General features: G+C 36.6%; 1 protein-coding gene across 4 annotated transcripts in view; it reads right to left on the reverse strand.

Moving 5' to 3' along the window:
- The window catches only part of unc-104 (kinesin family member unc-104), a 942,286-nt gene that overhangs the window by 298,374 nt on the left and 629,899 nt on the right, over window positions 1-14,013 (reverse strand). For all 4 annotated transcript variants that reach the window (XM_090394094.1, XM_090394092.1, XM_090394093.1 and 1 more), the window contains exon 32: window positions 8,427-8,498. In XM_090394094.1, coding sequence (XP_090250220.1) covers window positions 8,427-8,498 — 72 coding nt within the window. The remainder of the gene's footprint in view (window positions 1-8,426; window positions 8,499-14,013) is intronic.

Here is a 14,013-nt window from a genome sequence, read left to right on the forward strand (position 1 = left end):
ACCGAGCATATCATTCTTACTGCATGTGGAAGGGGGAGGGGGGAACAGAAACAGAACCCTTGCTCTAGTGACTAAACATTGCTACAGCCACTTCAGGCCTCTAATAAGCAAAGTTGTGGTATTTCACTGGGTGACAAAAGACATCTACCACCTAGAAGATAGGAACCACCATCTATCACTATAGTGATTTAACCTTCCTCATGATGGTCTGGATAGTGAGAAACCTTCACCACAATACATGTCAACATACATGTCTGAAAGGATGTATGTTGTGCATTATGGGTAGTACTAAGGCACTTGATGTGGAGTCAGCAGCTTCCATATATAAGTTGCCTAATCATGAAGATACTGCAAACCTTATTTGCATATATTTGGGTAAAGGATTCAAACAATAATATATTATTTTCATTCATCTCTTTGTAGTATAAGGCAAGGAGTGATAACTGTGCATTATGGGTAGTACTAAGGCACTTGATGTGGAGTCAGCAGCTTCCATATATAAGTTGCCTAATCATGAAGATACTGCAAACCTTATTTGCATATATTTGGGTAAAGGATTCAAACAATAATATATTATTTTCATTCATCTCTTTGTAGTGATAAGGCAAGGAGGGTGACTTGGTTGGTGAGAGTAGCTAAAGAGAGATATGAACAGCAGTTAGCTAATGAAGCTACAAAGAATCCTAGGGAGTTCTTTCGATATGTAGCCAGCAAAAGAAAGAATGATTATGGAAGGATGACATTGATTGGAGGAAATGTTATAAAGACAGTTGTTGCAGAATGTGTGGTGGAGATACTTAATGAGCAGTTCATAAAGATCTTTCGATCTTGTGAATGTGACTTCATGGAGAGATTAAGAGCAGTTGATGATGGGGAGGAGAGACTGACTGTAAGTGAGCAAGAGGTGTTTGGGGAGTTGAGTAAACTAGATGTAAATAAGGCTGTGGGACTTGATAATATATCACCGCGTATTCTGAAGGAATGTGCCAGAGAGTTGACACCTGCCTTGACATATTTTTTTAATACGAGTCTTGCACTTGGTCAAGTCCCTAAAGAGTGGAAGGAGGGCAAGATCGTGCCACTTCATAAAGGAGGTGATCGAACTCAAGCATCAAACTATAGGCCTATCTGTGTGTCAGGTGTTGTGGTTAAGTTGTTGGAGAAGCTTGTGAGAACTAGGATCCAGAGTTGGGTTGACAACAATGGTATAATCTTTGATGGACAGCATGGATTTGCTAAAGGGAGGTCATGCTTTAGTAATCTACTTACTTATTACAATAAGGTGACTGCTTCCTTGGACAGAGGAGAAGGATACACAGTAATATACTTGGATTTCGCAAAAGCTTTTGATAGAGTACCTCATGATAAGTTGACAGTCAAACTAGAGCAGATGGGGTTGGATATTAGATTAGTGCATTGGATTGGAGACTGGCTATCTGATAGGTATCAACAAGTTGTGTATGGGGGGGGGGGTGCAATATCCAGGAAAAGGAAAGTCACTAGTGGAGTGCCTCAGGGATCTGTTTTAGGGCAATTACTATTTAACTTGTATATTAATGATATTGGCGAAGATTTGGATGGAGATATTCAGTTGTTTGCAGATGATGCAAAGTTGGGACGAACCATAGAGAGTAGTGAAGATGTTGTGGCCTTGCAAGACGACTTGAATAAATTGAGTGATTGGGCAAGCAAATGGGGATGTGAGTTCAATGTTGCAAAATGTAAGGTTTTAAAATTTGGAAAACAAAGATGGGATGCAGAATTTATGCTTGGTGAGAATATATTGTTGGAAGTAGAGGAAATAAGAGATCTGGGAGTGATAGTGGATAAGGATCTAAAATTTAGGGGACACATCGCCAAAATTGTGAAGACAACACAAAGACTTCTGGGAATGATGCGGAGGACACTGACGTGTAGAAGTAGGGAGATTCTTGTTCCATTGTATAAGGCTTTGATTAGGTCACACATGGACTATTGTGCCTAGATTTGGTCACCTGGTTTTCAGAAGGATGAAGAGATGTTGGAAAGGGTCCAAAGGCGACTGACTAAGGTAGTTTCTGACTTCTGGAATGTTGAGTATGAGGAAAGATTGAAAAGATGTAATTTGCAGAGTCTAGTGGAGAGAAGGAAGAGGGGAGATATGATAGAGACCTACAAGTTGGTAAGGGGTTGTTATACGATCAATGGTGGAGAAGTTCTACAGAGAATAGTGGGAGATCAGGGGAGAACCAGAGGTCATCCCTGGAAACTGTATAAAGAGGGTGTGAGTAGGGGAGTGAGAGGCAGGTTTTTTTCGTGCAGAGTTGTGAATGATTGGAATGCCTTGCCTGAGAGTGTGGTGTCTGCAAGGAGTTTGAATGTGTTTAAGACCCGGTATGATGAGATGTATGTGTGAGATAAAAGGACCTCCTAGATGAGTCTTTGACTCCATGAGGTCTTGTTTAATAATAATAATAGTATTATGGCACAAAAAACAATAAGTCATATATAATTATAAAAAAAATTATTAACCAGCTTGTCTTTTGTGATATTTTAAACCAGCATTGCCAGAGAACAAGGACTTGTTACACTCTATATGCAATATTAAGTGAAATATTTCAAATTTTTTGTGTAGGTAAGATAAGAAGCCTAAAGTCAAAAGTTCTAATATGGCATCCCACTAATGTTGTATAAAGTGTTTACAGTGGTTGTATTGACGTTATTCTTAAGACAACAAGCTCCCAAACTTCATCATCATGCGTATCAAGGATTTAGCCCTAGCGTGGCCTGTTCCTTAGAAGTCATCGTTGAATCTTTTAAGAGGACGTCCAGATTTTCTTTTTCCTAATGGCTTGTACTTTCCATCAAGGTATTTCCATCAAAATTTCCATCAAGGTATTAAACTTTCTCCTACTGTGAAATTAAACACTCTCTGTTTTGCTGATGACCAAATAATAATTACAAATTTGGAAGATAACTTACAGAAAGCTATTTTAGATCTAAATGAGATAGCCAAAGATTATCAACAGAAAAATCAAAAACTACTATGGCCTTTAAAAGACAAGATCCAGCAACAACTAAGTTAGTAATAGATAACAAGAACTTAGAACAGGTGACTTCATTTAACTACCTAGGATGTATGATCACATATGAAAATGAAAAAGATATAAATGTAAAAATTGCAAAATATTTAAAAATAACAGGTGTAATTAACTCTATATTTAAACCAAACCTAGTTCAAAAACAAACCAGACTAACAGTATACAATACATTAGCCCTACCAGTCTTATTGTGTGGAAGTGAAATCTGGACAATAAAACAAAAAGACAAATGAACATTAATAACAGCAGAAATGAAGTTTATGAGAAAAACTGCAAAGTATACTCTATTTGATCACAAAAGAAATGAAGAAATTATGAAAGAATTAAACGAAGAATCAGTAATAGAAAAAAATTAAAAAATATAAACATAAATGGATGGAACATGTTCAAAGAATGACATTATTAAGATTATCAAAAACAAGCCTTAACGCTCCCAAACTTCTAGCAGATTAATGCAACCATACTTGTTGAGATTAGGAGGGTGTATGCTTCTCTCATGCTTCATGCCAATCTAGCTTTAAAAATATTCTCTCTGACTTGTATGTATTTTTATATAATACATGGATTTTCTTTCATCTAATCCTGTGTGATCTAAGGCATGGCTGTCAGTACTGGGTTGCCATAATGATCATAGTTAATGTATTTCTTGTATTGTGTGAGATGGATATTAACAGATATCTCCATAGTAAGCCATGTTACAATCACAAGGCAATTCATGCAATCCAGGATGTGAGAGGAGTTTGTCCACAGAAGAGTGGATTAGAGTTGTTGATTTGATGCCTGTGTTTGAATCTGGATTGAAGTTATATTTCCTTAGTCTTTAAACTATTTTTTTAGATATATCCATATACCCTGGATATATGGAATAAGAATAGCAGTGCTTTGCTCTTTTGTATTTGGGTAGGGAAGTGGTGGAATGTAGAAGATAGGGCAGACAGTTATTTCATTCTAATGTGAATTTGGGGTTGTTGGCTATTTAGGTGAATTACAAATGAATCCAAAGTGTTTTGCTCATGGATTAACATGGCAAATATATCATTTACTTTTTCTGCCAGACTAAAGGTTTGAAAATAGCAGTGCTATGTGATTTGTTCTCAAAATGATCCATGGAAAAAGTGACCAAAGGGGAAGATTAGAGGGGAGGGCATTGGCAGTTGAAGATATTTTCCCCAAGTAAAAATAACCTGCATACATAGTAAATCTGAATAATTCAAAAATATTGGGTAGGTGGGAGGAAAGGAGGGGGTTGATTAGGAAATCAGAAGTGTCTGATAGTGATACATTATTAAATAAGGAACCGATATCAAAACTAATTGTTATATCTGAATTTTTGGGGATGATTTTTTACTAGCGATTTGACATGAACAGAATTTTTTACAAAAGGTAAAAGAGTTACTTGTGAGGATGTGACCAAGTGACTTAGCTAACTGTCGGAGAAGTTTATAAGTGGGACTGTTCGTATTATCAACAAGCACATAGGGGAGTACTGGATTTATGGATTTTTGGTGCTCCATAAAAAAAGGGATTGATTAATATGAAAGGGTTGTAATTTGTTTCTTCATTGATAAAAGGTTTCTTCATTGGGCCAAGAAGCAACATTTTCCATAATTTATGAACTTATTTTCTTTTGAGACATAGTGGGATACTGATAAAGCCTCTATAGCTCAGTGGTATAGACGACGCCATTTGGTTGGAAACACCTCGGGTTGATTCCTGTCCATGAAGTGAGAACCTTTATCTGGTCTCTTTCGACTAAAGGTGACTCTCATACGGAGGTAGAGGGTTTTCTTACTTGGAAACTCAGGTTTTTTTGTCCCTCAGAACAGGCAAACTGGCCCCATGTAACACACACAGATTTACAGCCATGAATACTTACGACTGTAAATATTTTTCTTACTCCGTTAATATCTTATTTATTTTTATCATCTTTTTATTTTACTTAGTTAATATTACGCCAGACTGCGCTTTTGTAATATCTTTTTTATCAGTCATGATATCGTAGTAAAATTCGTCGTTGCTTGAGCTAGTTCTTCATGCACAAACTTGTAATTATTCTTAATCCCTTAGTCTATTGTTTTACTCCCCCTGCTTCTCTCAAGGCCGTAAGTAAGCTATTTCACATGCTTGAAGTGTAGACTTAGGGAAAGCTTCTGGTTGGAACCAATTCCTTAATCTACCTTGCTGTATTTCTCTTGTATTGATCCTTAATTTTTTTTTTTTTTCTGACTGCGCCATTAAGGATCACATAAAAAAACTGTTTATCTTTCCCTTACATGCAAAAGAAACAATCAGCTAAGCATGAAAATATCTCTTAAATTAACTCTAATTCAAACAACTCCTAAAAATTCGTTTTGTCAGTCAGTCATGGTTATTACTATTCTCTAGTCACACAGATTCTATATTTTTATGAGACAGTGCATTGGTAAAGCAAGATCAGGCAAGCTATTAACAAAACAAACATGTTTATTCATTCTAAGACAAATTAATTAAAAAATTTAAACCGCACATAATAATTGTCTGGTTCAGCCTAATACAACTAGGCTGAACCAGACACTTATTCAGACACGTGAATAGACATAAACACACTTTATCTTTACTCACACTATAAACAGGAAAAAGTAAAAGCTTAATCCGCATTCAATTTCTTTTCATTACACAACATTAGCAAATTCCTCAAAACTATATATACTACTTATTCATATTCAACTTCTCTTTCCGACTTCTCTAATACTTTCTTTGCTAATCAACAATAGAACCAACATTTGTCGCTTAATTTTCACTATCTAGGAATTAACATAAAACATCTTACTTACAATCTTGCCCATATAGTCCTAGATCCTAAAGGTATACAGGTACATTCCACTTCTTCCAAAAAAAAAAAAAAAAAATTCCGATCAGGCTCTAGGTTATGACAGCAATACTACAGCACACACGCATAGATCATCAAAGAATCATATAGTAGAACATCTCGAAAAGACCGTCTCTGCTGCTATCTAACTTCCCATCTTCGTCGAAACTGCATGCTCGCAGGAACGTGACTCTCCCCTTCCTCGGAAAATGCTTGGCACAGAAACAAACTTTGAATCGAGAGCCCCTTGGCCCCTCAATCTCCGCCTTTTATCTCACTCTCTCGACCCTTCTTCAAATTTAGTCCCCCGAATTTACCGGAGGGTTTTTCTCCGCCACCCATGCTATCATTGAGCTTTGGCGAGAAAACTCATAATCCGGTGACCTTGTCGCTAGCCTTAGGTCTATTTGTCTAATAATGTCTGAGCTTATTTTTTTGTCTTTACAATTCTAGTGGTTCTTATAAAATTATTCTAACAATTTTTTTACCAGATTTAATACAGTAAAAGTGAGTTAAATATTATTTTAATCACAAGTATTTTATGTAAATTTAATTTCCCATGTAAAATCGATATAGAAAAAATATTACTATGTTTTTTTCTATGCGAGATTTTACAGACAATATGTGGAAGAGATAGGGTCCTCACCACATGTCATTTCGCCCATAGTTAACCACAAATCACAAACTACACATGAATGGGAATGGGATATTAATCTATAATTTGTTATTAGCTAGAAGATCACAGCTTTGGTCATTGCCATATTTTTTAATCCTGTACTTTTTTTAAGGCAGTTATTTCTTTCTGTGGTATACATTTGGTCAGGATGTTTCCTATATCTAAGTGAATATTACTGGCTGTTGTTAGTGGAAGACTGCAGATACCACGATATTCATCCTAATTTCTAATTCTGGTATTTGGTTTGTTTGAAATAGTAATGTTATAACCTACACTGAGATGGTGAGCAGCTTCTTTCATCAGCACTTGTGATGAAAAATTTATAACCACATGATTGCAACAAAGTTCTGGTTGAAATGTAGTACACTAATATTGCCGTAGGATTTGCAATTTATTCATGTCGTTATTTTTATTTTTTGCTGATATTTTGGAGATGTGATATATGACAGACTACAGTTCATGTGGAGCAGTAATAGTTTCATTTATAAGTTTCAAAAGAAGTAAACCGTGAGTAGACAAATCAATACAAAATTAATAACGGAAAACTCACATACATAGATTATTTAATATTATAATTTTTGCCAGTGTGTCACAGGCATCTTCAGTACATATTAAGCTCAAATTAAACAATAACTGACAATTCCAAAAAGCACCACCTAAGTAGCTGGTGTAAGATAACTAAAAAGGTCAATAAATTTCCTAACAAAAAATAAATAAATAAATAAAATAAAATAAAAATATAATAAAAAAAATAATAAATAAATAAATGATATAATAATAATAATAATAAAAAATCTATACAATAAAAGGCATTAGTGAACGTTTAGAAAAATCTCACCTTTCTCACTTCTCCTAAGGACAAGCTTCCACATCCTAATTATCCAGGTGTCTACCAGATTCCGTGCTCTTGTGGATTATCTTATTTCGGACAAACAGGAAGATCTGTCTCTATTCGGCTAGAAGAACACCAATCTTATATTGAATACTTTAAACCTGAAAAGTCTGGACTTGCAGAACATGCCATCTTCACTAGACATAGAGTTCATTGGAGAAAGACAAGAGTCCTTCACAAAAGTCTGTTCCTCATGGAACGCCTTTATAAAGAAACATTACTTCATTCTCCTAACTTAAACAGATCCAACGGCTTACATCTATCCCCTTTATGGGAGATAGTACTTTACAATCAGCTAATCTTTCCTAACTTTTTATTGTATAGATTTTTTATTTATTTATTTTTATTTATTTTTATTTTTTTATTTTTTTGTTAGGAAATTTATTGACCTTTTTAATTATCTTACACCAGCTACTTAGGTGGCGCTTTTTGAAATTGTCAGTTATTGTTTAATTTGAGCTTAATATGTACTGAAGATGCCTGTGACACACAGGCGAAAATTATACTATTAAATAATCTTTGTATGAGTTTTCCATTATTAATTTAGTTTCATTTATATTGTTAAGTTCCATGCAAGTAATAACAATCAGTTCATGTAAGAGCATTTAAACTCAACTGTCAATAGCCAAATGGAAATTTTCCTTTAGGCTGGGAAAAGTAGGATCTATGTTTTACCTTAATATCTATGTGGAGAATCATGAATCCTGTAGAGAATTTCTTATCTATTATAATTAACATTGGATTCCTGACAAATTCTGCCCGGTTGGCCAATGAAAGGTAATTATGCAATAATTAAGTTTCCAATTTAATGCACTTTTTTTTTTTTTGCAAACTGTTATCAAAATATTAAAAGTTTTATTTGATATAAGCTTGAAAATATAAAATTCATTTTAAGACTATGACAACAACAACACATGCCATTATACTTACTCTCCATTTGGCTCTAATTCACAGATTTCAAACCAAACTAAAAGATCGTGCCTTGCATGAATATGTGTAGTACTGCAACATACAAAGACAATTATATAAGATTATTTCAGAATCAATGAAAGAAAAAGAAACTAATCATCAAATTAATCAGTAAAGAAAGAAAGAAGAAACTAATTATACTCTCAAGTGAAGGTGATTTATATTCATTTGCTTTTGGTGAGGGGGGGAAAAGAAATGGTTTGACTGACAATGATTATTGATGTGAAATTAAAAGATCTGTAATGTTACAGATCCATTAATTTCACATCAATAATCACTCAAACTTTTGCTAAGAATAAAGAGATGGTCTTAGAAAAGAAATGGTAGGAAAAAATGTTTTTCTGGTGGGTAGGTGAATGGGTATCATAAATAAGCAAGAATAATTAATATTACTTAGGTTCTGTTGTGGTTGGTGTAATCTCTGGATACACAGCACATCCAATATAAAAAAATAGTTTCAATGCCAATATCCTTTAAAAAAAAATAATAAAAAATCTACATTTGTAGAGACAAAACTTTTGATTTATTAAATGTCGACCCCAGTATTCACTGGTTAAAACTTACCACATATTAGTACAATGAGTAAACTAAGGGTCCAATCATCCAAAATTCCTACTCTAGAGAACAAATAAGGAAGTTTCTTGAGCCAAGTAATGCTTTTATTTTTATCTTTTTTAAGAATTTATGGAATGTTAGTCTATAATTGCATAAACTAACCAGTGTTTTCTTTAAACACTGGTTAAGATACACTGGTTAAGACTAAGATACAAGTTGAAAATACAAGAAAATGGCATGTCAGTTTTTAATGTTGTTTCCCAATCTCTATTCTCTGCCTTGTGGTGCCCCTTAAACAAGGAAGAAACAATATAAAATTAAATCTATATGTTTTATATTATTGTTATTATTATGATGATTCAGACCTCCAAGGAGTCAAAAGACTCATCGTAGGAAGTCCATCCTAAAAAAAAAAAGTCCATCATACCACTTCTCGAACTCATTGACTATTCGTGTATCAGGGATTGCATTCAATGGTTCAACCACCCGCCCATTCAAACAAACCATTCCTCACCCTCTTGTGCACAACTTCCTTACATAAGTTCCAGGGAAGGACCCTAGTCCTCACTCCTTCCCCCCTGTTCCACCAAGCAAAAGAGCTCTCCAGTGTTAATCCTGTAACCACCTCTCAACAGTTTAAAAGTCTCAATCATATCACCTTTCCTTCTATCTACCAAACTCTGTAGTCCACATTCCCTCAGCCTGTCTTCATAACTAGCATTGTATAGTCCTGATACCATCATTGTTATTTACCTCTGCACCCTTTCTACAGTTAATTTATCCCCTTCAAATCCTGGGAACCAAATTTGGGAACAGTAGTCCAAGTGTGGTCTGATCAGGTCTTTATACAATGGAATGACAACTCTTATCTTTGCAGGTCAGCATCCTTCTCAGTATTGCAGCAATCCTCTGGATTACCTTTACCACGTTTGCAATATGTTCCATGAATTTCAGGTTTCTATCAATCATCACCCTCAGATTCCTTGCCTCCCCTACTTCCTCCAGTACAATTACTCTAACAGAGAATGCAGTCACCCATCGATGTATCCCAAACTTCAAGACTTTACACTTGGCTGCAAAAAATTTATGCCCCCCCCCCCATTCATTGACCCACCTGTCCAGTTTATTGAAATCCTCTTGAAGAGCTACCACATCTGCACTATTACTAATAACCCTTCCCAGTTTCAAATCATCTGCAAACAACTGAATATCCCCCTGCAATCTACTGCATTAACATAAAGGTTAAACGATACAGATCCTAGTAATGAGCCCAGTGAGACCCCACTTGTAACCTTCTATCTCTTTAATATTGCCCCACCATACACAATTCTCTGATACCTATCAGACAGCCAATCCTGAATCCAGTTGACTAACCCGAGATCTAAACCCATTTGCTGCAACTTAAATATCAGCTTATCATGTGGTACCCCCCACCCCATCAAAATTACTTTGTAAAATCAAAAAAAATGGCAGAATATGACTTTCCCTCATCAACCGCTGTTGTCCCTTTATTATAAAAGCAAGAGCACTCCTTAACAAATCCATGGTGACTCTCACAGATAACATTACCATCACCTGGCCAGCATTGCATATGGTCCCTCACTAATTTCTCCACGATCTTAACTACTAATGAAACCTGGTCTTAGACATTTCCAGTCTACTACCACCCTTATACAATGGCACTTGCTTCCACTCTGTGGGTGCCTTTCCCGGCCAGCCTTTCATTGAAAAGCCAAGTCAATGGAGCTGTCAGTTGTTTAGCACATTCTCTCAAAATCTGTGGCAATATTCCATACAGTCCAACTGCTTTATTGACATCCAGAGTACTCAGTATTTGAAAACCTCTCCTCTTCCACTTCTAAACCATGAACCTACCCCATCCCTCTAGTATTAAAATTTATTTCTCCAGTAGGTTTTATGAAATACCCCAATAAAGTGTTCATTAAACAACTCCACTATGTCCTTTGTATCAGTCACTCTTCCCATTTTATCCAACAATGTCATTCTTCCATAATCATTTCTCCTCCTACTTGTCACATAGCAAAAAAAAAAATCATTAGGATTTTCTTTGGATCTCAGGGTCAAACTCTTCTCATTTTGCTTTCCTTAGCATACTACTCACTCTCCTACCTGAGTCTTATATTCTTCTTACATCTGCACTCCACCCTTTTCCTTATATCTCTTCCATAACATTTTTTAAACTGCAGTTTCTGTTTGACATTGTTTGTCATCCATTTTATACCAAATTGTTTCCTCTTCTTCACTCGTGGTATACAGCTTACTATTGCTGCTATTAAATATTCCTTCACAATTTCGAATGCACCAATAATATCTCACCCTTCCAATTCCTCCCTCCATGTAACTGCCCCAAGTTGATATCTAAGACTATTATAATCACCTGCCTTATAATTCCACATATGTTCCATTTTCTTTGATACTCCTGCATGTCTATTCATCTTCCAAGTCAAAACCACATGGTCATTCTCTCCAACTGGGGGACAGAGATGTCATCTCAGTTATAATCAGTTCTGATTCTATGACCAAATCCAAAATGCTTGACCCTTGTGTTCCTTCTACTACATGTTGCCTAAGACATATGTTCCTCAAGAATTGTAGGAATTCCATTCCCTTATTACTACATGCAGTTTCCTCTTCCCAATTTATACTGATAGTTAAAATCTCCCATAACAATCATTCTTCTTGTACTTGCCAAGCTCAACTGCTTAAACATCTCCTGCTCCTCATTCTCTATGCTCCCAAGCTTGTAGCAACACCCCAATAAATATTCTGTCTTACCCACATCTATCTCACACCATATGCTTTCAAAACCATCAGTGCCACTGCTCTCCAAATCTTCCACTCTGAGAGGACATAATTCATCACTTATAATAAGCAGTACTCCACTATCATGATTTCCCTTCCTATCCTGTCAAAAAATGCTGTATCCTGCTACTTCTATTCCTGTTAGTATATCATCTTCCGTCAACCACGTCTCAGAGATCACAATGATCTTCAGACAGGCTAATGCTATCAGTGTCACCAATTCATCTTCTTTATTCCGAATACTCCTAGCATTAGTATAAAGAATAAAACGTCAGTTTTCCAAACCTATCATTATCCCCTCAAGACTCCACTGGATTTAGCATTTCCCCTTCAACCAAGCACCTATACCATCCATCCTAATAGTTCTATAATAAATTTAGTTTAATCCTTTATCCAAGTGTAAGCAAACAAAGTTTGCGCCTGAAGTATCTTCAGGACTGAGGCAACTCGTGGTAAGGGTGGACCAAGCTCTCATCACTCCTTGTCTCAGCATCTCCCATAATGCAAAGCACATCTCCTTGCAGACACGTATAATGCTATGCATTAAAGAAAGGGCCATTAACCAGGCCGGTTTCGACCTTTATTGAGGTCTCGTCAGTGGGAGCCAGACCCGGAAATGGTGATACTCAGGCAGAAGCAATGGAGGGGTCATATTTACCTATAAGAGTTGCCAAAAGGTTACCACCTTATTATTAAATTACTCTGGATTAAGAGAAAGATGTTGGAAGTTTTTTCCCACTTGGTTAGACTATACTGGTCTGGGTATTGGCCCTTCCCTTAATGCATGTCTGCAAGGAAATGTGCTTTGCATTATGGGAGATACTAAGATAAGGAGTGATGAGAGCTTGGTCCACCTTTACCACAAGTTGCCTCAGTCCTGAAGATACCTCAGGCATAAACTTTGTTTGCATACACTTGGATAAAGGATTAAACTAAATTTATTATAGTCTAACCATGTGGGGAAAAAAACTTCCAACATCTTTCTCTAAATCCAGAGTAATTTTATAATAAGGTGGTACACCTTTTGGCAACTCGTATAGGTAAATATGACCTCTCCATTGCTTCTAACCTTAGTATCACCACTTCTGGGTCTGGCTCCCACTGATGAGACCTCAATAAAGGTTGAAACCGGTTGGAAGCCTGGGTGATGAATGGCAATGCTGTAGCCCATGAAGTTTTAACTGAGGCTCGGCTGTTGCTGTCAGCCAGATGTCCTGGGAGGGGGAGGTAATGAATGGCAATGCTGTGGCCCATGAAGTTAATTGAGGCATGGCTGTTGCTGTTACCCCTCAGATGAGATATGAGCGGCTCTGCTTGGTGGTGGGGTGAGCCTGCCACGGTGTAGAGCCAACCAGTTCTGAGTTCTTCTCAGTGGCAGGGTAAGCCTGTTACTGAAGGGAACAATGCTGAGTTTCTGGAGTTTCACCTGCTTGAACATTCAATAAAGGTCAAAACCGGTCTGGGTAGTGGCCCTTCCCTGGGAGATACTGAGACAAGGAGTGATGAGATCTTGGTCCACCTTTATCACAAGTTGCCTCAGTCCTGAAGATACTTCAGGTGCAAACTTTGTTTGCTTACACTTGGATAAAGGATTAAACTACATTTATTATAATCTAACCAAGTGGAAAAAAAAAAACTTACAACAACTAATAGTTCTAGTTTCCCCTGCACTGACATACTGATTCGTTCAGAGAACAGCATTCTCTCCAGATGCCTACTTCCTTCCTCATTCAAATGCAAACCATCTCTCACATACATTCCTTTCTGTCCTCAAATATCCTCTAAGCATCCATGTATTCCAAGCCACTCTTTTGACACATTCTGGCTATCATACAATTCATTACTGATGCTCTTCTCCTCAGCTCTGCAGTATCATTCCTGGGCAACACAAACTATCTTCCCTGTCTGAGTCTTCTTCTGTACAACTTCAAGCATGAGCCACAGATCTCTTGCCACCCAATTCACACTGCCTCTCAAGTCATTTGTGCCCACCATCACATTCATCTCATTCACCCTTTCAACGCAGTTAATTGCCATAGTCACACTTTCTATTGTTCCTCCAAGCAAACACACCTTAAACATTCTATCTTGCACACCACGGATCATCGAATCTCCATATATCACACCTCTTTCCATTGTGTTCCTTCTTTGCTCACCTCTAACTCTTTGT

Source organism: Typopeltis vanoorti, chromosome 6 (assembly GCF_054136105.1).
Source record: "Typopeltis vanoorti isolate ZY-2024b chromosome 6, IOZ_Tvanoo_1.0, whole genome shotgun sequence".
Classification (NCBI taxonomy): Eukaryota; Metazoa; Arthropoda; class Arachnida; order Uropygi; family Thelyphonidae; genus Typopeltis; species Typopeltis vanoorti.